The sequence below is a fragment of the Enhydra lutris genome, unplaced genomic scaffold (assembly GCF_002288905.1).
Source record: "Enhydra lutris kenyoni isolate GAN:26980312 unplaced genomic scaffold, ASM228890v2 scaffoldscaffold18, whole genome shotgun sequence".
In the NCBI taxonomy this organism is placed as follows: Eukaryota; Metazoa; Chordata; class Mammalia; order Carnivora; family Mustelidae; genus Enhydra; species Enhydra lutris.
Window position 1 is genome coordinate 24,111,770 of NW_019154102.1, and position 22,537 is coordinate 24,134,306.

The 22,537-nt window shown below is 43.8% G+C and overlaps 1 protein-coding gene across 1 annotated transcript in view; it reads right to left on the minus strand.

Moving 5' to 3' along the window:
* LOC111147980 (solute carrier family 4 member 5) overlaps positions 1-22,537 on the minus strand; it is a 105,315-nt gene that overhangs the window by 62,821 nt on the left and 19,957 nt on the right. The window contains exons 2-4 of the mRNA XM_022504307.1: positions 18,714-18,794; positions 12,564-12,755; positions 465-594 (exon numbers count right to left, since the gene is read on the minus strand). Coding sequence (XP_022360015.1) covers positions 465-594; positions 12,564-12,755; positions 18,714-18,792 — 401 coding nt within the window. The 5' untranslated portion in view covers positions 18,793-18,794. The remainder of the gene's footprint in view (positions 1-464; positions 595-12,563; positions 12,756-18,713; positions 18,795-22,537) is intronic.

Consider the following 22,537-nt stretch of genomic DNA (forward strand, 5'->3'; position numbering starts at 1 on the left):
CTTCAGAGGTCCACCAGACCTCCCCACCTGGATTTTTCATGACAAACATTTTTCTTCCTCTAGGAAGTCCTACCTGCCTACCCCAGCCCCCTTGGGGCTTTCCCTTCTCCTTTCCCTAAAACTATAGCATTTAGTTTGAACCATTTGATAAGAAAGTACATATGTCCTTTTATTATTCTCTCATGGCCTCATGGGTATCTGTTCTACTTTCCCACTTGGGTTTTAATTTGAGAATAAAGACAAAGTGATAAGTATCTGTTTGCTTATTAGTGTCCAGCCCAGTTCTGGACACCAAGGAAGGCCGACATGGAGGTCTTTAGGGCTCAGGGAGTGCCCCAGCAGGATACAAGGTGCAAGACGCCAGTGGTCAGTGGTCCTTCCCACCAGGAGTTCAGCTCAGCCTGGGCCCCAGGCAGACTGCAGTGGGAAGACGCCTTCTCCCTTCCCCTGGGGCTCTGCCTCACCTGGCTGACTCCTTCCACTCCATCTGGTCTCCGTCGTGCTGCAGGGTGTCCATCTCTGTGAAGAGGGTGGGGTTGGGAGCCTCATCTTCCTCCCCCAGGATGTCCTGGAGCTGCTCAGCAGCTGGAGACCCTGCAAAAAGAGGACAGCAGGGTTTTCTGAAGGGCCCAGAGGAGGCTAAGTGCTGCAAGGCCAACTGAAATGGAGCAGGAGCCAGGCTCAAGGGAGAAGTATTTCCTAATTTAGTAAAACTAAGTCCTCATACCTCTGTGGGTTGGATGTGGGTGAGATTCTTTGAGATAAAGGGGATAACCGGATTTAATCTACATTCAGACTCCAGGGTCTGGGAGTCAGATGACAAGAAAGAAGGATAGAAAATGGTCAAAGCTGGGCAGCAGCAAGGGTGGAAAATAGAAAAGTGAGAAGTGAGAAAAACTCTGACCCAACTTCAGCATAAAAAACCCAGAAGGACCCCTCTTCCCACTGGATCCCAAACCAGTCAACTCCCAGTGTTGGCCTTAAAGGGCCGGTCAGCCTGTGACAGGACGTACTTGTACCTGTGTGCAGCAGGAGCCCACCTCCTTCTCGGGCACAGTAACAACCTATTCCTGAGCTCCCACTCTGCTTCCCAACTCCCCACTGCATGTCACCTCCTGGCTGTTTCTCAGGTACCTTCCAACACTGAACATGTACCCTTCTCCAAATATGCTCCCCATCCTGCCTCCCTCCCTTCTTTCCTCCCCCTTCCCTTTAAAAAAAAAAAAAAAAAAAAAAAAGATTTTATTTATTTATTTAACAGAGAGAGAGCACAAGCAGGAAGAGAGGGAGAAGCAAGCTCCCTGCTGAGCAGGGAGTCAGATGAGGGCCTCAATTCCAGGACCCTGGGGTCATGACCTGAGCTGAAGGCTGACGCCTAACCAACTGAGCCACCCGGGCATCCCTTTTCTTTCCTTTCTCTTACTCATTTCATTTCATGAAAGTTAACTATGTGCCAGGCATTGTTTCAGGTGTTGGAAAACAAAGCTTGGATAAAGGCCCATATATCCCATATATCCCTCTTGAATGTCTGTTCTAGTGGTAGAAACAGACAAAAACAGGTAAAAGCATAAATAATCATTTCAGGTACTGATAAGTGTCCTGAAAAAAAAAAAAAGAAAATAAAGCAACAGAGAACTACATTAGAAAGATTGGCTAAGAAAGATCCCTCTGAGAAGTATGTTTACATTGTGACTTGGAAGAAGAGAATGTACCACTTTTGCATCTCTGTAAAAAGAGTGCTCTGAGTGTTTCAAAGACTTTGAAGTGAGAATGTGCTGGCCCTTGTGTCTAGAGCAAGACAAGAGAGGCAGTACTTGATGTGGAAAGCCTCGGTTAAAGGCATGGCTGTCCACCCAACTGTACAGGCTAGATACCCTGGAGTCATCTTCACCTCAACCACTTTTTCTCACCTCCACCCCCTTTTGAAAGTTTTCAAGAATATTTCCCTCTTCACCAATCCCTTTGCTTCTGCCCCAGTTCAGTCTCTCATTGATTGTCTCCTGGGCTTCATCAACTCTTCCCCTTCCCCCAAGCCCCTCTGTCCCCTCAATTCATCATCCCCACTGGCCCTCACTTATTTCTCCATGGATTCCCAGTGGTCAATTTTCAACTACTTTGTCATCATACTCCCGACTCTTGACTTCCCAGTAAAACATGGCAGCTGATGCCCAAACAAGAATTCATTGGCCCAGTCTTCACCTCCACAGGAACATCCTGGGACACAGGGAGAGGCAGCGTGATACTGTGGTATGGTGGAGACAAGGCGCACAATGGGTTTGCAATCCAGCTACACATGGGTATGAATCCAAGAGCTGCCACTTGCTTATAGGTGTTCAGTCTGAATGAGCAGGGTTGTTGAGAGGAGCAAGGAGATAGGTCAGTTAAGGAGAATAAGACCCACGACAAGGTCCTGCAGTGTAACAGGTGCTAATCCCCCTTCACCACTAACCCCAGCACCCAGGCTCATAAGCCCTGCTGGAGAAAACCATCCAGCTGTGCAAATGGAGGGTTTCCACCCTCAGCAGGTCTCAGAAGTACAGCCACCTCCCACTCATCCTTGTCAGCGGCGTGTCCCATGTCCCTCGATGCCATTCATACCCTTGCTCCTCTCTTTAAGCCTCTTGATCCCTCTCTTACCCACCTCGCCAAGGAAATAAAGGCCTCAAGATGTGAAATCCATTGCTATCTCCCTTCTAGTTCGTCTGTACCCTTACCACTTTTGTAGTCACTTTGAACAATGGAGTCCTTCCTCCGGCTTAATCTCTGGCCACATTTATTCTCTTCTGCTGGACCGTTATTTTATCAACTATCCTTTTTTCACCTTGGTTTTCAACTTCGTTTCTCCACTCTTTTCCTCCCAGCCTATAAACAGTTCTTCTTACCCTAGAACACTCTCCCCTGACTCTACCTGCCTTCCATGCTCTCCTGCTCTCCTTTCTCTCCAACTTCTTGAAGGAGAGGTCTCCACTTCCTCCTTACCCAATCACTTTCCAACCTGCTGCAACTGGTTCAGCACCACCTCTCTAAGTGACAGAGATTTCAAACTGGCCGCTCAAAGATATGTTTAATTTAGCCCTCACAGAGTATGAAAGTTTTTGAAATAGTTGCTAACATATAGAATTGTGAGATTTCATTTAAGAATCCAGATTTCTGACTTCTCTTGAAAATTCAGATGCTCTGAGAGGACTGTGCCTATATTCCTGCTTGGCACCAATCAACTAAGGCTGAGTGACAGCTGCTTTCTTCAGGTGGGTATATGCATTTTTTAAAAGTCCTTTTATTTGAATACAGTTCACACAAAGTGTCATGGGCAAATGCATTTTAACTTGCTAAAATGCTCCCTCCTCTACCCTGCTAATCTCATTTATGTTACACACCTGAGTTTACAACCATGCCCTGAGATCACTTTTGCTATCTTATTCTCAAACCAATTAGTTAATAAAACCAAGCAAACCAACAGGTCTGGTTTAGCTCTTTGGGTCATCAGTGGTGGTGACTGCTTCCTCTGGACAGACATGCTACACTCTTGGTTCTCATAACAAAGAACGTTCTTGATATTTTTGTCCTATCTCTTTGAGGGCTCCTCAGTATTTTTCCCTGGCCCCTCTTGCCTGTCTTACTTAAATCTTCATCTTTCCCACGATCTCTCCTTGGCCTTCGTCTCTTCTCTCTTTCTAAACTCTATACCATCTTGTGTTCTTTATGGTGTCACCCTATAGATGAGGCCCCCCAGGTCTCCAGACTCTGCTTGCATTGAGCATTTCCAGCAGTCAACTGGATTACTCCATCTGGGAGTTCTGCAGCCTTCGAAAGCCAACCTCAATATACTCAAACCACTTTCCTAATTCCAACACCCCAACCCTGCCCTTCTCTGTTTTGAATGATAGCCATGCTAGCTATCCAGTCATCCAGGTAAGAAATATTGGACTCACTCCTGAAGCCTTTTGCTCTCTCACCATTCATGTCCAGACACTAACTTCTTTCCCTTGCTTCCTAAATACTTTTCAGCTCTCTCCTTCTTTTCTTACCCACGGCCACCATCTTAGTTCAGGTTCTCATTGTTTCCTGTTCCTATCACCACGAGAGCCTCCTTCTGCTTCTGCCTTTGGTTGCATAATCCACCCCTACTCCCTATGTGGCAGCAAAGTTTGCTTTTAAAACATTTCAGACATGTTCACATGACACACTCCTGGGAGTCATGGTGCTACTTGGGCAGCACCATAAAATATTTTGCATATATGGGTTAGAAATAATTTACTCTCAGAAAATACTATTACTTTGTCTGTATATGGCTCAATCTACCTCATTTACTTAAAGGAATTTTACTTCTGAATTTTTCTATTACTTTAAACATAGTCTTTTCATTGGGTTATTGACTGCTGATGCTTGCTAGCAAACCTCAAGAGTTAAGGAAATTTTATAGATGAAAAACTAGCAATTGAACAAATAACCTTATTTTTTCTTTAGATTGGGAGAAGACGAAGACTCTGATTCTGAGAGGACACACCAATTCTCCATAGAATCAGAATTCAAAAACTACCCTCTTAAAATGTAGACTTGACGATGTTACTTTCTAGGTTAAAAACCCTTAACAGGCTCTGTATTACCTACAGCCTAGGGTCTAGGACATGGCTGAAAACATCCCTTGTGATCTGGCTCTTTCCTGCCTTTTTAGGTTCTACCATGTTCCTCAGCCAGATGTCCTAGAGACCAGTCACCCTTAACCCCAGATATCCTTGGCCCCAGCCATCCCTGACCCCAGACACCAGCCACCCCACAATCCCAGATAGCCCGGACCCCAGCCACATCAGACCACAGACAGCTCTCTGGAGAGGAGGGCACCTCACTCCTCATGCCTGCTGCTCCCTAGGTCTGGAATTCCCCTTCCCCTTCAAGGCCAGGTAAGAAGACAAACAGGTGCAACAGTCATAGGGAGTTGAGACGGGGTGGAGAGCAGGATGCCTGAAGCAGCCCTGAGTGGGGCATTACCTGCTCCCTGGGACAGCTGAGCGCTGGGGTCTCCGGCTGTTGGCACCGCCTCTGGCCCCAGCCTGCTTCTGCTGCTGGCACCCTGGCCACTGCCTCCAAACGTCCTCTGCCCCAGCGGCTCACAACAAACTCAGTTTTGTTTCCAGTTAAGCACCAGGGGAGGCGTCTGGAGAGAAGAGGGAGAGAGAGAGAGAGAGAGAAAGAGAGAGAGACAGGGAAGGAAGGGGGAAAGACTGGGGAGGTGTATGCAGGAGAGGAAAGAGCTGCAGTAAGTGTGACAGAGATCAGAGATCGTGTGTAAGAGAGAAAGACTGTACTGAGGGCGAATTCAAGCTATGGCGGGTGTGAGAGAGAGAGAATGTGAGAGGGAGCAGTGTGAGGGGCGGGGGTCCTCAAGCGCTCTGGAGAGAGGAGGGCTCAGCGGCGCCGCAGCGGCTCACGCAGGCGGTGGGGGCTCCCCAGCGGCAGGGGCGGTGGCGGTGGCAGCGGCCAGGCCGGCCTGTGAGAGTGCGCTCGGAACTGCCCCGGGCCCCCTCCCCCATGAGGGCTCCAGGAGAGCCCGGGGATTCTCCTCAGGCCCCTTTATAAAGGCAGGGCTGGGGTTTGCCGTGAGACTCCCCGGGCCCTCCTTAAGAGCCTTGACCACAGGTGAGCTGGCCCGAGAGCGGCTGCCAAGGCGGCTGTTCTCTCACCAGCCACGCAGCCCCCCCGGAGGGTTGCTGTGGGGTCTCGAGTTTCAAAGCAATCACACTTGGTCAATAAAGTTCCATGCACCTGGTTTCTCTTTGCCCCAACTCCAAACCCAGATTCCCTGTCCTCCACCTCTTCAGCCACTTCCAGTCGGAGTGCCAAATGCCATCACTGGGAGCGGGGTGGTTCCCGGGTGCCCGCGGACAGTGGGAACTGGTCACTCGAGGGTGTGTGGCGAACCCCACTGCGGAATTATTTTGCTCTGCTGAGAAACTTCTAATCTCCTGGGTTCGGTTCAACAAGTGCTTACTGAGTACTTAGAATGTGCCAAGGTTGATTAGAGGTCACTGGGCGGCTGCTGCTCCAAGGGGCGCTGAGCCCTGAATTCTCTAAGTCTCAGGGCCAGGAGGGAGCTTAGCCGCTGTTGAATCCAAGCCCTTTACTTCACAGATGAGAAACTGGAAACCCAGTTTACACCACAAAAGGCCCCACCAGGCCCCAAATTAGGAGAGCCCAGAGAAGAGCAAAGTCAGCTGACGTCCTCCATGACACACTGCTCACCGTGGCTGGCCCTACTCATCACATCTTCATACCTGAGGCTCAAGAATCAAGGATGCCGGCTTTCAGGTTGAGGAAACAGTAGCAGAAGGTCAGGGGTGTAGATTTAGGTGCTGGGCTCCCAGCAAACAACACCATCTAGGAGTTTCTGCCATGGTGGACTCTCCAGCAGGACAGGACATGGAGGGGACAGGCACTTCCCCAGGGGCTCAGGCTCTACAGGTCACACTACAGTGTGGCTGAAGTCGGCCTGTCTCCTCCTGAGTGCCGTTAGATAGCTACTATACACCACACCAGGTTAGCGGCTGGCAGTGACCCCGAAACACCACAGAAACACCCAAAAATATCACCAAGGAGGCCAGAGAATTCTCTTTATTCCTGTGGTGCTTTAAGCGCCCAGACCTGGGGGGCGCCTGGGTGGCTCAGTGGGTTAAAGCCTCTGCTTTCGGCTCAGGTCATGATCCCGGGGTCCTGGAATCGAGCCCCACATCGGGCTCTCTGCTCAGCGGGGAGCCTGCTTTCCTTCCTCTCTCTCTGCCTGCCTCTCTGCCTACTTGTGATCTCTGTCAAATAAAAAAAAAAAAAAAAAGAGCCCAGACCTGGGTTTAACACCTGACTCTGCTAATTATAAGCAGTAGGATGTTGGCAAAGCATGAGTCTCTCGGAGTCTTAATTTCCCCCCTCTATAAAGTGGGGCTAATCACACCACGCTAGACTCCAGTGGGCATTAAGTGAGATAATATATGTGATTTGGATGGCACAGTGCTTGGTATACACCAGTCACCCAATAAATGCTCTGGCTACTGCTGTTGTTGCCAACGGGTCTGATGTCTTTCTCCCTTGTTACCAGTCATAAGCCTGGCCTTTTTAAACATTGCAAGGGCTCAGTCCTTTTCAGCCTCTAAATGCCCACACCGCTCCTATGCTACCTCCCTATCTTCCAGCCCACGGCCCTTCCACTCTCTCTGCCCCTCCCCCCGCTCACAGAAGGTTTAGCACACCACATGCTGGGCTCCCAGATCAGGGTGACTAATGCCCTGTGGGCCCCACGTGCAGGCAGCACATCAGAAGTTAATCCCCATAATGAGAAATGCCACAGGTAATAGCCCCTGTGGTTGATAGCACACAGCTGAGAGTCACATAGTGACGGCTAGAGGACTGGACTCCACCAGCAGTTGCTGGGAGAAACCTAACAGTGCAGGAACCAGCTTCAGGAAACACAATAAAAGAAACAAGCAGAATTGTGCTTTTACTGAGTGGGGACTGTCTAGTCATTGGATGAGCAAAGCACAAAATGATCTAGTGGACTACAAACCAGCAAGACTTCACCCCCTAGGAAAGACCTGGAAGGCATTTAGGACAGTCAGAAGGTTGGTCCTGGGGCCCTGCGCTCTGGACGAGCCCTTTCACAGGTTCCTGCCCTCTCTCCCTTGGACTCCACATGCATCTCTAGATAGTCAGCTTTGCGAGGGTGGCATCTGCCTTGCTCAAATCATGCTGCTGGCCCCCAGCACAGAGTTCACACAGCATGGGCACTCAATAAATATTTGCTGGGTGAATGAATTTCAGTGATTAACACTCATGAGCGTATCAGCTGGGATTAGCCTTGGCAAGAAAGGAGCCCAGGACAAGGAAATGCTGCTGGGGGGTGGAGCTGGGTGGGGACTTTGGGTAGCTCAAGGCCATTGAATACTGACTGGGGAGTTAGAGACTGACTTAGAGTTCTGAGGTCATTGTGTGAGAGGCGATGTGAAGGCCCAAAGTCCCAATTTCATGGACAAGAGTTCTTTTTCTAGGAAGCTGTCCCCGAACTCCAAATGTGCTGAAAGAAGAGCAAGAGAATCTTCCCCCATTTGTGTTTACAGGAATTCCTCCTGTTGTGGGGAATTTTAGGGATGTCAGCCCAGCCCACAGCCCTACCCAAAAGGATGAACCTCTGGCAGCTGTGTCAGTGTAACGTATGACCCCTGCCCCTTGGCTACAGGTAATCAGACCACGAAGAGTTCATTGGACATCTGATCCAAGCCTGGAAACTTTGAATTGGGTCTCTAAGACAGCTGGGGCCTTTCCTGCTGGTCTCTGGGAGAGACAGCATGTAAACTGGAAGACAAGGGCACAGAAGATGCAGAAAAGGCTACAGAAGGAGGCAAATGGAGCAGACCCACCGGAAAGGCAGAGGAAGAGGCCATCCATCCTGGAGAGGGGATCCATTCACTGAGCCTGGCTGTTTATTCTGCTTTGGGATCATGAGAGGCTTCTTTGGTCTTATAACATCAACTCACACCCACCTACACGTGCGCTTGCATGCGCGCATGCGCGCGCGCACACACACACATTCCCTCCTTGCCCAAGCCAGCTCAGATAGGTTTCTAATACTTGTGATCAAATTACCTTCTTAATCATGAGTGCCCCTTTTATGAAATTCTAGGGTATGGAAATTTTCTTCTGTGTACCCTCTTAAGAACCGCAAGTGTGAGAGTTATAACAAATGTTGAGTCATGGCAGTAAGAATAGTTAGCATAAGGAAGAATGGGGCATCAGTAAAAGAGGGGGAGTAAAGCAATGGTGGAGCAGGCCAAAAGCAAGACAAGAAGGAAGGACAAGGAAAAGAAACCTTGGCCGTGGCCCTGACCGAGGGCAGAGCTGCATCTGAGGACAGAGGACCAGCAGAGCCTGGCAAATGCACTGCTGGCTTCGCTACAGGCTCAGGGATGGAACGAAGCCTGGAAGATCTTGGTTTGTCAGGCAAGTGGGACACTCACCCAAATTCAAATAAGAAATCCCTCCGCCTTCCCTGGAAAGAGCATCAATCTCAATAGGAAATCGGACTTTGAGCATTTGCAGGAGACCCCACAGAGAAAAAAGAACAATGACACTCATCTGCCTGGAGCCCTTTACAAGGAGATTCTGATATTTCTGGGGAGCCAAAATAGTAAGAAGCAATTGATTGTATCATATCCATTATTCACCATTTAAGGTGTGTGAGATGTTACCCATTGTCTTCAACTAGCATGTTGGTTTTATTGTTTTGTTTTAGTGACTATAAAGGCAGTTAAGTGAAGAAATTGTTATTTAAAATCAAAGCAGACAATTGCCGCTTCTCCTGATTACGCCATCAGGGATGGGGGGGCCCAAGTCACACAGGGAATCCTGACCTGGCCTGCAGAGGCCGGAGGGGAGAAAGAAAGGGAGAAGGAAGCGTCAAGCCTCTTTCAGGTCTTTGAGGCTGCTGAAGATGGTCTTTGTGTTTAGGTTAACCCACTACGTGGTCTCAGCTGTGCGAAAATGGGCCCTGAGCCAAGGAGGGGCGGGAAGAGAAATTGCTGTGACTGAAAAGTGAGGGGACTGTGTGTGTGTGTGTGTGTGTGTGTGTGTGTGTGTGTGTGAGTGAGGAGGGGACTTAGCTGAAAGCAAGGAGATGTGAGGGAACTTAGGAGGGGACAGGGGCTGGGCAGATATGGTACCAAAATATAGTAGGAGGCTGGAACTGCAGAGAAAAATGCCCAGTGGGAAATTTCCCATGGCCAGAGGATTTTTAAGAACAGGGATATCTAGTATCTCGTTTTAAAAATTATGTATCTCTACGACATTAAACTTAGTTCTGAACCTCTGGCAAAGCCTGCCACTCAACATGTATGCTATATGCGACCAATTCTGGGGAAACCAAAGAAGGTCTGAACTCCGTGCCTGAGCTGGCCAGGAGGTGAAGGCAGAGGACAGGTATAGGACATGAAACACAGGGAGATGGGGACCCTGGATGGCTCAGTCAGTTAAGCGTCTGCCTTCACCTCAGTCATGATCCCAGGGTCCTGGGATTGAGCCCTACATCGGTCTCCCTGCTCAGCAGGAAGTGTGCTTCTCCCTCTCCCTCTGCCTCTCACGCCTGCTTGTGCTCTCTCTGTGTCAAACAAATTAAATCTTTTTAAAAATTTATATATATATATATATATACATATATACACACACATATATATATGTGTATATATAAACATATATACACATATATAAAACACAGGGAAAAGACTTGGAGCCAGGGTGAGGCTGAGATTAACAGCTCCTGGAAATGCACAGCAATTTCAGCAAAGACATGGACATCCCCTAGGATGAGGCCAGAGAGACTGGAGTCCTCTCTAGTTAATTCTCCAGGAATAAGGTAAACTTGGCTGGTGCATGGTTTATGAAAACTTTCCATTTATTAGGACTTTCACTGGTTCACTTGCAAACTTGGACTCTCAACCCCAATTACCACTCAAGGTCTTAAGGTCACTAACTCAGGATTCTCTTCTAATGGGATTTTTTGTTTGTTTTTAGAATAGCCCTCATGGCTGGCGAGGGAATGTTGTATATGTTGGTAATTCCAGGAGATCCAGGTTTTGAAGTGTCAAAGGACAAGAAGAGAGAGAAAATACATGATTCTTTTGGGAAATACATTTTAATTTGCTTTCCTGCCTGCCCCTCACCCCAAAGGGGGCATATAAGGTCTAGAATGATCCTCATTCTTTCTCCTTTTCTGTCTTCCTTTCCCCCTTCTCTCTCCAAGTTGTATCCTTCCAAGACACAAATTTATAGGCACACAAAGGCAAGGAAGCTACCCCGTTTCAAAGCTTCAAAGTCTAAAAGAACCCCAACTGTCATTGCACCTATGCTGGAAATTGCCTGTTTCAGGAACCCTTCGTGGAGGAGATGCTTTAGAGACAAATATGTGTTCTGTCCCAACCCTTGCTCCTTCCTCATCAGAAATGAGAATGGAAGGCCACAGGAAATATATCCTTGATCCTAAGGCCTTGGAATGAGGCTCAATATGAGGCTTAAATGCCTGGCTGGAAAACAGCCTTTCTCTCCTTTACTGCTCATCTTGAGGCAGTTTTGATCTTTTAGTGACCCCAGAGTTTAGTGACCAGGCGAGTAGAAGATCTTAATGATTTTTCACACCCCTCCCACCAGAAGGATCTCATAAGCCCTTGATGCCAATGAACATAGCCAAACCAAACCAATATCCTCTTGCAGAAGGAAAAGATCTGGGATCCTCACTCTCATATTGGGTTAATGTGTATTAGTTGAGCCAACATCTATTAAGTGTCTACCACACACCTACCATGTTATTTGTTTCTTCTCTGCCTCAGGAGTGTCCCAGCATACTCAATTTTACAAGGGGACCTCATCCCTAAATGTGGGGGAGGTGGTGGGGTTATAGGAGAATGCCTCAGAAGGGGAGGATGAGGCATTCAGATCTAACATGGAGAGCAGGAACTCTTCCCAACAGGCTGGCTCTCCTTTGGGTCTCTGATGGTCCCAGCCCTGAGCTGGTCCGTGCGCACATGCATGGTTTCATCAGCGCTCATCTCTTATGCTAGACAGCGCCAAAGGATTTCCATCAACCCATCTCCCACTTAGACACGTTTACTCTAGAAAAGCCACAGGACTTGGTAGACTTGGTGCCAAGGAGAGCAGTTGTTCAGGACAGCTGCAAGATTGTGGGTGACTAAGGTGGCCTTTGGGAGCCTGTGAGTCAAATCTCTTCCTACAGGGACGCTGAGACACTGTCACTGCCTCTGACATTCCTTTGAAGGTTTAGACAGTAAAATAACTAATTTTGCCTTGCTTAAGACAGGGGAAATATATAATAGAGACCAATCAAATACAATTTATTGGGCAGATTTAGGATATGCTGAGTTGAAATCATGTCCCAAGAAATAGCAAATTCTCAAAAGAATAAAATGTCATAGTTGGGCTCTCAGGATTCGGGTTTTTTCACTTCTCTTAAGATTGATACTTTTCTTTCCACAGGAAGGAACAAAAGACTGATTTTTAATTAACCCAAAACTGATTTCTGCAGCAGCAGCAGAAGGCCTCAGGGGATTTGCTGGCCTGGGAGAGAGCTTTCCAGGGGTCTGCAAGCCACCATGCCAGTGCCTAGACAATTCTGTACTGTTCCTTCAAGCTCAGGTGAGGAAAGAGGGTGGAGGTAATGTGATGTGGAATTCAGTTTATGGAGCACAGTGGCTCCCGCCAAGTCATGTTTGTGGTTAGGGCAAGAGCTGTATGGCCCCTAAGAATTTGGAAATGAGGAAAATAATTAAGCCATGAAAACAGCTTGGGGTAGCTCAGAGCAGAGGTCTCCAAGTCACCAGAGAGAGACAGGGCTCAGCCTGGCTAAATGTATCCCTGGGCAGGGAGGTTGGTCTGCAGGGGTGACATAGCACGGGTGGTGAGAGCCCTGACCTCAGTGGGACATCACTGAGTCTCCAGAGAATCTCCCCAATCTGTCACCCTGTCTGGGCTCCCCAGCAGATGGCTCCCCTGAAATGTGCCCTTCAAGAACTCACGAGTCCTGCTGACATGATGCACATTGCTGTCCCGGCTGCTTCCCCTGCTGCCCACGCCAGTCAGTTCCTGTTGTGGCTTGTCTGGCCGCAGGCCCCAGCAGACCTTCTGTAGGCCTGGAAGATGTCCCTGTGGGTCTCTTTTCCTTTGAGGGTAACTGGGGACTGAAAGCCCAATGTGGATGGAGCGGCAGTCTGTGGGCAGAGCACAAAAGAGGGGGGAGGCAAGGATTACTGAAAATGGGGATTTCTCCTTACTATCCTCCAGTTACAAAGAGCTAGGGCCACCAAAGCAGAATGAAGACATGGAATTCCTGGCCAGGGCCACTGCCCCAAGTCTTGGGTTTGACAGAACTCCATTTCTGAACAACTCAGCAGTTGTTGGAAATGATAGCCTTGCTGCTGTAGTTAGAACTCAATTAGAATGAGCAGAACTCCCATCACTCTGTTCTTGCTTGTCCAGGATGGCAATAACTGCATAAGGCTTATGACACATGGCCTGAGAGAGTCCCTCAGTGACTCACAGATTTAGTCCAAAACGCCAACCTCCCTCTTTGGGAGGGCTCTATGCATTTCCATCAAGGGCCACTTTTACTTGTAATGAAAGACTACATAAACTACTTAACAGAAAAGGGAGTTACTCAGACTTCTCAAAGCTGGTTTTGTATACTAGAATTTTCAAGAACTAGACTCATGAAGAACCTTAATTTCGAATTCCACTAAGAAGCCTGGTTGGTCTGTAAAGCCCCACTGGGTCTTTGCACACAAAAAGTAGCTGTAATTCTCTCAGCTCTCAGGATGGACATTCTGCTATCAGTGTTTCATCAGTGTTGGCTTCAACTGGTCAACAGTTTTTAAAATAATCAATAGATTTAGTTTTATATATACAGAATAATTGAGCAGATAGTACACAGGAAATTAGACTTCCATCCTACCCCCACCAGACCCCTGCTCCACGAACAGATCTCCTATTATTTTTTATTGAGGTATAATTATACCTCAATTATACAATATAATATATATTACTGAGGTATAACATTGTATTAGTACAAGGTGTAAAACATACTAATTTGATAGATGTATATATTGCAAAATGATTGCCACAAGAAGCCTAGTTAACATCTATCACCCCACATAGCTGTACTTTTTTTCTTGTGTTGAGAACTTTTAGAATCTACTCTCTTGGCAACTTTCAAATATACAATACAGATTGCTAACTATACTTACCTTGCCGTACATTCCATCCCCAGAATTTATTTATCTTATAATTGGAAGTTTGTTCTTTTGACTTCTTTCACCCTTTTGCCCACCCCCAAACCCCTGCCTCTGGCAACCACTAATCTGTTCTCTGTTTCTTTGGATTTGGTTCTTTAGATTCCACATATAAATAGGATCATACAGTATTTGTCTTCTCTGTCATTGCCAAGACTGTCAAGAAGCTAACCCTTTGTGTTTTCTTCTTGAAATTTTGTTGTTTCAGGTCGTATATCAGACTGTCATCCATTTTGAATTGTGTGTGTGTGTGTGTGTGTAAGATAGTGGTCCAATTTTATTCTTATGCATGTGGCTGTCCAGTTTTCTCATCAGAGAGATCATCCTTTCCCCACTGTATATTTTTGATTCCTTCATCATAAATTACCTGAACTTAACAATGTGGGTATATTTCTGGGCTCTCTCTTTTTCTCCATTGATCTATGTGTCTGTTTTTATACCAACACTATACTGTCTTGATTAATATAGCTTGGTAATATCTTTTGAATCAGGAAGCCTGATGCCTCCAGCTTTGTTCTTTTGCAAGATCACTGGGGCTATTGAAGGTCCTTCATGGTTCCATAAAAATTTTAGAATTATTTATTATATTTCTGTGAAAAACATCATTGAAATTTTGATAGGGATTACATTGAATCTGTAGATTGCTTAGGGTAGCCTGGACACTTTAAAAATATTAATTCATCCAATCCATGAGCATGGAATACCTTTCCATTCCTTTGTGTCTTCTTCAATTTCTTTCATCAATGTCTTAAAATTTTCAGTGCGCAAGTCTTTCACCTCCCTTGTTAAGTTTATTTATTCCTGTTTATTTTATTCTTTTTTGTGGCAATTATAAATAGGATTGTTTTCTTAATTTCTCCTTCTGACAGTTCATTATTAGTATATAGAAATGTACCCTTTTGTATTAATTTTTGTATATTGATTTTGTATCCTGTAACTTCACTGAATTTATTAGTTCTAACAGTTTTTTGGTGGACTCTTTAGGGTTTGCCATATATAATATCACATCATCTGCGAATAGAAAGTTTTACTTCTTCCTTTCTGATTTGAATGTCTTTTATTTCTTTTTCTTGACTAATTGCTCTGGATAGGACTTCCAGTACAAGGTTTATTCAACAGTGTTGAATAAAAGTGGTGAGGGTGGGCGTCCTGATCTTCTTCCCGATCTTAGAGGAAAAACTTTCAGCTTTTCATTGTTGAGTAGGATGTTAGCTGTGGGTTTGTCATATATGGCCTTTGTTATGTTGAGGTACATTCCCTCTAGACTCAGTTTGTTGAGATTTTCGATAAGGAATAGATATTGAATTTTGTCAAATACACTTTCCGCATCTATTGAGATGATCATATGATCTTTATCCTTCATTTTCTTAATGGGGGTAGATCACATTGATTGATTTACAGGTGTTGAACCATCCTTGCACTGCTGAAATAAATCCTACTTGATCATGGGGCAAGACCCTTTTAATGTATTGTTGAATTTAGTTTCCTAATATTTTGTTGAGTATTTTTACACCTTTGGTCATCAGAGATATTGGTATGTAATTTTTTTTTCTTGTAGTGTCCTAGTCTGTTTTTGATATCCAGGTAATACTAGTGTCATAAAATGAAATTGGAAGTGTTCTCTTCTTTTCTATTTTTTGGAAGAGTTTGAGAAGGATTGGTATTAATTCTTACTTAAATGTTTGTTAGAATTTGCCAGTTAAGCCATCTGTTCCTGAACTTTTGTTTGTTGGGAGGTTTTTCATTACTGATTCAATCTCCTTACGAGTAATTGGTCTGTTCAGTTTTTCTGTTTCTTCATTATTTAGTTTTGGTAAGTTGTACCTTTAGGAATTCATCCATTTCTTCTAAGTTGTCCAAATTGTTCACATATAATTGTTCACAGTAGTCTCTTTTGATCTTTTATATTTCTGTGCTTTCAATTTTAATGTCTTTTCTTTCATTTCTAATTTTATTTGAGTATTCTCTTTTTTTCCCCTTGATAAGTCTAGCTCAAGATTTGTCTATTTTGTTTGTCTTTTCAAAAACCAGTTCTTAGTTTCATTGATCTTTTCTATTGTCTTTTTAGTCTCTATTTTATTTATTTCTTCTCAGATCTTTGTTGTTTCCTCCCTCTACTAACTCTGGGCTTAATTTGTTCTTTTTCTAGTTCCTTGAGGTGTAAAGTTATGTTATTTACTTGAGCTCTTTCTTTTTTCTTAATGTAGGCATTTATTGCTATGAATAGATTACCCTATTATTAACAACTTGCATTAGGGTGGAACGTTTGTTACAATTAATAAACCAATATTGATGTATTATGATTAACTCTAGTCTATTGTTTACATGAAGTTTCACTTTTAGTGTTGTATAGTTCTATGGGTTTTGAAAAATGCCTGCATCTACCATTACAGTATCATACAGAATAGTTTCACCAGCCTAAAAATTCCCTGTGCTTTACCTACTCATCCATCCCCTTCCTGAATACTCAAGTTACTTTCCTCTTTTGGCCTTTACACTTTGTTCTCCTTCCTTTTTTTCTTCTTTTTGAGGTGAAATGAGAATGGGTGGCGGTATATGAGTGGGAAGATCTTTTTCTCTGCTTATGTAAACTGCAGCAAAAATGTTTGAGAACCACTCTTTTAAGATAACTTGGAGTCTGGAATTCCATGGTGATGATTTTCCAAAGAGCAGGATGGCCAAAAAATATTATTGTAGTTCCTCCTTTCCATAGAGGATATGTTTCAGGTTCCCTAGAGGATGCCTGAAAGTGCACATAGCACTGAACCCTACATGTACCATGCTTTTTCCTGCACATATGTACCTGTGATCAAGTTTAATTTATAAATTAGGCACAGTAAGAGATTAACAATAATAAGTAATAATAAAATAGAATAATTATAATATCTTATAATAAAAGTTATATGAATGAGGTCTCTCTCTCTCAAGATATCCTATTGTACTGTATTCACCTTTTTACTTGTGATGATATGAGATGATAAAATGCCTACATGATGAGATGAGGTAAGATAAATGACATAGGCACTGTGACATATTGGGCTACTACTGACCTTCAGATGATGTGTCAGAAAAAGAATCTGCTTCCAGACCATGATTGAATATGGGTAACTGAAACTGAAGAGAGTGAAATCACAGATAAGTGGGGGACTACTGTATTTTTGAAGCCCATGGATGGCAACTGAGATTTGAAAGCTGCTGTAGAACAGGAAATTAAACTCTGTGTTCTTACATCAAGATCTACCTTAACTTGATTTTATTTTCTTTGGAGGGGAGGTCTGCCTCTTGGCTCAAACTCCTGAAATGTAGATGCTAATGTCTGGGCATTCATTGATTACAGATGTCACACAGAAACCACATCAAGCTGAACCTTGGAGAAGCATATCTAACTAAGCCCTTTCAAGATAGGTTGAGTGTCTACTCTGGTGAAAAGACTCTGAATCATTCATAGGTACGGGAAAGTGAGTTTGCCAGGATGTCAGTGTCCAAATCTCTTTAGAGCCCAGCTCACCCAGCTTACCTCACTGCTCACTCTTCTGAACCTCCAGTCTTTCTTGACTGTAACCAAGAATGTGAGGTGGAGATTTTGATGAAGTATAGCCTTACTTTCTAGTGGACCAATATCAGAATGATTGGTGCTCCTCCTTCCTTCCCTCCTCTCCCTCCAGTATGGCATGACTTCCCTTGCTCAATTCTACCATTTCTTAAGCAAGCTGTAATTTGAGTAATCCATGGACACCAGTAAGAGGTAAGTAGTTTTAATCTAAGGGCTTAGCAGATGAATTCCTAGTTTCCACTGTTGAGGTCAGAAACAGAAATGAGAAACAGCTGGTATATCAGAAAGGCCTCTGCCAAGAGTCACCTGCCTTGGATGCTCCCTGGCTTGTTCATCACTTGCTCCATGGCCATGGACATCTGCGTCTCAAGAACTCAGTGTCCTTACCTGTAAGGTGGAAATTAAATCCCTTCTCTATTATCTGGGCAAGGTTTTTGAGAAGACAGAATGGGATGATATATGGAAACTTGATTAGAAAATTGTAAGGGCTACACACATGAAGAATATACTTATTGGAGAAATCAGGGAAGATAGCTATCAGGAAAGTATTATACTTTTTCCCCTGGATCTAACTTGTCCCTTTTTTCCCCCTGGCTTCTATCATAATCATCAGAGTGTGGCTGTGTAGCTGGTGAACTGTGGAGAATGGCTAGCCCTCTCCCAAGCTTCCTCCTTCACTCTGCAGGACCTCTCCACTCACTGTGAACATCTTGCAGTTTGGCTTAGGACAGTGCCAAGTTCTCCTAGGAACTCCTCAGCTGCATTCTTCTCCATTGACAGCTCCAGAATGGGTCTACACATTCTACAGCTCAGCAAGCATCCAGCTGGGCAGCGAGATTGGTGTTTCCCTCCAAGTGCGGCTGGTGCAGTGGCAGGGCGGTAGCCTGTCTGGTTGCCTCTTCATAAGTCCTGTGGTTGCTTCTTTGTAGAGTGTAGGAACTTAACACCTCTGCATCAGCAATTTTTGAGCAATAGATACCCCCATTCAATATCTTCTTGCAGTAGTTTGAGCTGCCATTTTTAGAATCTGTGTAATGGTGGCATCTTGTATAGTTTGTAGATATTGTAAAATTAGATAAGTTTAATTTTGTGTTGGGGATGCTATGCCCTAATTCACAGAAACAAAGTGCCAGTTTCCTGTCTTTGGCCCCATGATGTGGTCTCTTTAAGACGTAGCCTGGTGCCATTGGGTCCAGAGAAGACACCATGGGTGGGTCAGGGAAAGGGACCAGCTCTCTAGATCCTCCCAATGGAGGGGTGTTATAAGGATATTTAAGAAATTGGCAGACAATCCTAGGATTTGCATCAAGTTCTCAAGATGACCTTACCTTCCTGATCCTGACATCTCCTCCTGTATTTAGCAGGGTCCAGCTTCCCTACCCCAGCCTTCTCTTCTTCCACCTTCATAACTATAAAAGATGAACACAGTTTCAAAATATATACAACACAGAAAGTAGGATTTTGAGGAGAAATGGCCAAATCCACACCCATAGTAGAAGACCCTAAAGCAGATGAAAAAATTAAGGCAAAAGAACAAATTGTAAACAAATTGAAGAAGCTCAAATACTATCTCTAACAAATAGAGAAAAGATCTCTTTTTCAAGTATAAATGGAACACTTATAGAAAGCACATATCTAGGTCACAGGTAAGACTTCGTAAATTTCAAAGAAACTATATCATATTTCCACAGTAAGAATGTATATATACATATATATGTGTGTGTGGGTATGTAAGATCTAAGATATTCATATATATATAATAAATGTATATAAATATATGTATATACACATATAACTTTAGAAACTAAAAGTAATTTCTACTCATGGGTTTAACAGGAAACCACATAGAAATTATTAAATATTTAGAACTCAACAATTACAACTACAAAATATTGAAACGTATGGGTTGCAATATATTTTGAGGAAACAGAGAAGGAAGGAGTGGAGGGAGGGAGGAAAGAAGGAAAATAAATGTGATAAGCATTCAACTAAAGAACCTGGGGGGGTGGAAACAAGAGAAAAGCTAAAGAAAGTAGAAAATGTAACTATAAAATAAAAAACAAAAAAAAATAATGAAATAGAAACAAGAATAGATGGTTAACAAACCCAAAGGCAATTATTTGAAAAGATTCTTAAAATAGACAAACTGTGCAAAGCTAATCAAGCAGAAAAGAATGTTCACAAATAAACAATATTGGGAGTAAAAAAGCAACATAACTAAAAATATAGTAGAGAATTTAAAAATTAAAAGTGAATGCCATGAAAAACTTCATGTCAATACATTTTAGTTTGGGTAATAATAATAATTACCATTTCTATGTGCCAGGAACTATTTTAAATGCTCTGCATGTGTCACTTTTTTTTTTTTTTTTAAGATTTTATTTATTTATTTGACAGAGAGAGACACAGCAAGAGAGGGAACACAGCAGGGGGAGTGGGAGAGGGAGAAGCAGGCTTCCTGTGGAGCGGGGAGCCCAAATCGGGGCTTGATCCTAGGACCCTGGGATCATGACCAGAGCTGAAGGCAGACACTTAATAACTGAGCCACCCAGGTGCCCATTACTGATTTTACAGGTGAGTAAACTGAGGCACAAGAACTTAACTGACTGCCCAAATGGAGGAACAGAGATTCAGACCCAGACAATCTGTTTCTGGAATTTAAGTTCTTAGCCATGAGGCTGATAAATGGGTATTTTATTAGGAAAATAATAGAAGTGACCAAAATTGACTTTAAAGGAATTAGAACATAGGAGATAACATGGAGGACATTAGGAGAAGGAAAGGAAAAGTGAATTGGGGCAAAGCACGAGAGACTGGACTCTGAGAAACAAACTGAGGGTTTTAGAGGGGAGGGGGTGGGGGGATGGGTGAGCCTTATGGTGGGTATTAAGGAGGGCATGTATTATATGGAGCACTGGGTGTTGTACATAAACAATGAATCCTGGAACACTGCATCAAAAACTGATGATATATTTTATGGTGATTAATATAACATAATAAAAATAAATAAATATATATATATATATTAAAAATAAAGGGAAAAAAAGAATTAGAAAACCTCAACTAACCAATAACCATTAACTGAAATATTTATGGGTAAGTCATTACAAGCAGCTTTTCCCATGTCCCATGGATAATTTCTGAAGCTGGATTATAGGTACAAAAGGATTATCATTTTTTTCTATTTTTTTATGTCTGAATTTTTTTCCTATCACGAAAGGAAAGATAAACACCAGGAGAAGACAGTTTTTAAAAAAATGTTTTATCTGAATCCTCAAGGATTAGATAGTCTCTAACTGATACAAAATGGTTTTCAAAAGTAGAAAAAAAGGAAATTGGAGGCAGTAGATATATCTAAAGACCAGAATACAGGGTAGGACTAAAAGCAGAAGAGTTTGCTGAAAATCTTGCTAAGGAGTCAATTTAACCCTCAGATCCTCTTTCCTAGGCTCCAGTCTCCTAGAATGCGCCTCCTTCTAGGATATGGAGGGGTTAAACCCGAAGACCTCTGGATAACCAAGGACAAGAAGTCATTTCATTGAGGGGTGGGGAGAGGAATTAAGCAAGGGCAGTTAGCCACTCAGCCCTCTGCCTACTTGACTCCTAGAACACTAATGAGGTTTACACACTCCAGGTGGGAGACTGGAGGATTTACAGATCCTGACATTTTGGGGACCTCTAACAAATGGTCAAGGCTCCACCCAATTGCCCACCATGAGTCTATCATTCAATAAGTCCAGCCTATCAAACTGTTATTGGGCAGCTCCACTCCAAAGTCATGGCCAGCCAAGAATCACCAGAATGACAGAGACCAAAACAAGCAGGAGGAGAGGAAGTCCAAGGAAACAGGAGCAATGTCGGCAGTCAAAGAACCATTTAAAAAGCATATAATTCACATATCCGAGTAGACTAGAAAAGACCTTGTATCCATGACAAAAAGAAAAGTAGAATACTACAAACCTGGGACTTTTAAAGAATAAGAAATGACTCTCGGGGGCGCCTGGGTGGCTCAGTGGGTTAAGCCTCTGCCTTCAGCTCAGATCGTGATCCCAGCGTCCTGGGATCGAGCCCCATATCGGGCTCCCTGCTCAGGGGGGAAGCCTGCTTCTCCCTCTCCCAGTCCCCCTGCTTGTATTCCTTCTCTCACTGTGTCTCTCTCTGTCAAATAAATAAATAAAATCTTAAAAAAAAGAAGAACTCTTGAAATTAAAGATAGAAGAAAAATTTCAGTAAAAGAATTAGAATATGAAGTTGGAAAAAATATGTGAGATAATAGAGCACAAATATGAGTAATTTTTTAAACAGTCGGGAAAAGGCAAGGAAATCAGAGGACCAATCCAGGGGTCTAACATCAAAGCAATAGAAGTCCCCAAAGAGAAGCCAGAAAAAAATAATGGAGGGGAAATTATCAAGGACTTAAGAATATTTCCCAAAACTGATGGATTTGAATTTCCTGGTGGAAAGAACTTACTGAGAGCCCAGGAAAATGAATTTAAAACAAAATCCACTCCAAGTAACATCATTAAAAGTGTTAGAATATTACATATAAAGAGAAGACCTTAAAAACCTTCCAGAAGGGGTGCCTGGGTGGCTCAGTGGTTTAACCCTCTGCCTTCAGCTCAGGTCATGATCCCAAGGTCCTGGGATAGAGCCTCACATCAGGCTCTCTGCTCAGCAGGGAGCCTGCTTCCTCCTCTCTCTCTGCCTGCCTCTCTGCCTACTTGTGATCTGTCAAATAAATAAACTCTATTTAAAAAAAAAAAAAAAACCCTTCCAGAAGAAGGAAATAAGTCACCTACAAAGAATCAGATGTGAGAACTGGCATCAGACACAATGGAAGCTGTAAGACAATAGAGTTATGCCTCCAAAAGTGAGAAAAAATTATTTCCAACCTTGATTTCTAGTCCTAACTAAAATATCAAATGTGAGGGTAGAGAAAGTATTTTTAGACAAGTCTTAAAATTTTACTGCTTATGCACTTTTTTCAGGAAGTGGTTGAAGGAAGAACTCCAGCAAGATGGAAGAGCATCTAAGGAAGGAATAGAGCATCTAGAAAATGGGATTCACCACAAAAGACTAGCACAGGAGGCCCTGGAAAGAAGCTGTATAGCAATCCAGAGAGCAGTGGGTTCATCTTAAATCAGGCTCTGCA